Genomic DNA, 1,675 nt, shown 5'->3' with positions numbered 1-1,675 from the left:
GAAGCCACTGCGAGTCGGTGCCGGGTCCATGCCCTTTAGAAATGCAGAAGGCTGTGACAGTAGGCAAGTGGCGTAAAACTAGCCAAATCAACGATATGCGACAACCAACAGAATACCATACTGTATCGGTCGAGGCCCAGGATAAAAACGGCCGCATATTTTCCACTGCAACCATGCTGTGGGCCAGCAGGGTAGCAATGGAAAATATGCGACTGTTGGTCAATCAAGAAAGAACAGGAGAGGTGGAAACCGCGTTAGAAAAAAAAGATATGAAGGGAGAGGTAGAAGCGAGGATAGGTACGCCGAATGTGGGAACAATGACAGGAAAGAGCAGAGACATTGTGGACATGATGGAGAGGAGAAAACTGGGTGTTTTGTGTTTACAGGAGACAAAGTGGAAAGGGAGTAAGGCGAGGGATCTGAGTGCTGGTTACAAGCTGTACTTCCATGGAGAGAATGGAGTGAGGAATGATGTCGTTGCGGGGGTGAAAGGAATGCACACATATGGTATGTTGGATGTGAGAAAGATAAGAGACAGAATGATGAGTCTGAAGCTGGAGATAGATGGTCTTCTGCTAAATGTGGTGAGTACCTATGCCCCACAAGTGGGATGCCACAGAGAGGAGAAGGAGGAGTTTTGGGAGATGCTAGATTAAGCTGTTGAGTTGATTCTCAAGGATGAAAGACTCATATTGGTGAGCTTTTAACGGACATGTTGTCGAGGGAAACAGTGGAGATGAAAGAGTGTTAGGAAAGGTGTTTATCACAGACATGGGTGTGAGAAACACCATTTATAGTAAGCGTGAATCACACAAGGTCACGTGGAGATTGCAAGGTCACTCCAAGTGAAAGCGTGGCGAAACAACACCATCTGGTCACTGGGAAAATGAAGTTGATGAGCCGACGGAGAAGGGAGGTAAAGGCAGAACCTAGAATCAAGTGGTGGAGACAGCGAGAAAAGGACGTTGGTGCAAAATTTAGACAGGAGGTAGACCAGAAAATGAACTGGGAGGACGACAACACCTGGGTAGACGTATAAAACGTATTGCAGGATACAGCAAAGGAATTGCTTGGTGTGACAACTGGGAAGAAGAAGGGGGACAAGGAAACACTGTGGTGGAGCGAAGAAGTACTGGAAGCTATTGCGAGAAAGAAAGAAGCAAGAAGGAGTGGCACAAGGGAAAAGATCTGAGAAACAAGTCTGTGTACAAGGAAGCAAACAGCAAGGCAAAGGTGGCAGTAGGGAAAGCAAAGAAAAAAAACGAAAAATACGAAAAGGGGAAAACATGATGTATAGAGTGGCAAAGGAGAGGGACAGAGCAGCAAAGGATGTACAGCAAATCAGACTGATAAAGAGCGCTGAGGATAAAGTGTTGACCATCGAGGAGGAGGTGCTGCAGAGATGGAAACACTACTTCGAAGGGCTGATGAATGTTGAAAACCCTAGAGGAAAATGGGATAATAGCAGAAGTAATGGTTACAGGATAATGTAAAGAAAGTACTGAAGAAGATGAAGAGGTGCAAACCTTTAGGACCAGACAACATTCCTATAGAAGCAAGGATAAGCCTAGAAGTAGGGGTTGAATACTTGACATCCCTATTCAACAAAATCCTTGCAGGAGAGAGAATGCCAGATGAGAGAAGAAAGAGCACATCGATACCCATTTACAAGAAC

At 45.5% G+C, this 1,675-nt stretch overlaps 1 protein-coding gene across 1 annotated transcript; it reads left to right on the top strand.

The window, feature by feature from the left end:
• The first annotated feature begins 41 nt into the window (after window positions 1-41).
• On the top strand, window positions 42-656 carry LOC119588134. Its single transcript, XM_037936842.1, has one exon. The coding sequence runs from the start codon at window positions 42-44 to the stop codon at window positions 654-656; it is 615 nt and encodes a 204-aa protein (XP_037792770.1).
• The last annotated feature ends 1,019 nt before the right edge of the window (window positions 657-1,675 follow it).

This window comes from Penaeus monodon, chromosome 23 (genome assembly GCF_015228065.2).
Source record: "Penaeus monodon isolate SGIC_2016 chromosome 23, NSTDA_Pmon_1, whole genome shotgun sequence".
Lineage (NCBI taxonomy): Eukaryota > Metazoa > Arthropoda > Malacostraca > Decapoda > Penaeidae > Penaeus > Penaeus monodon.
This window is presented reverse-complemented; position numbering and strand designations above follow the sequence as displayed.

Bases quoted from the DNA above. Each gene is read 5' to 3' on its own strand.
- LOC119588134 (XM_037936842.1), top strand. From the start codon at position 42: ATGCAGAAGGCTGTGACAGTAGGCAAGTGGCGTAAAACTAGCCAAATC.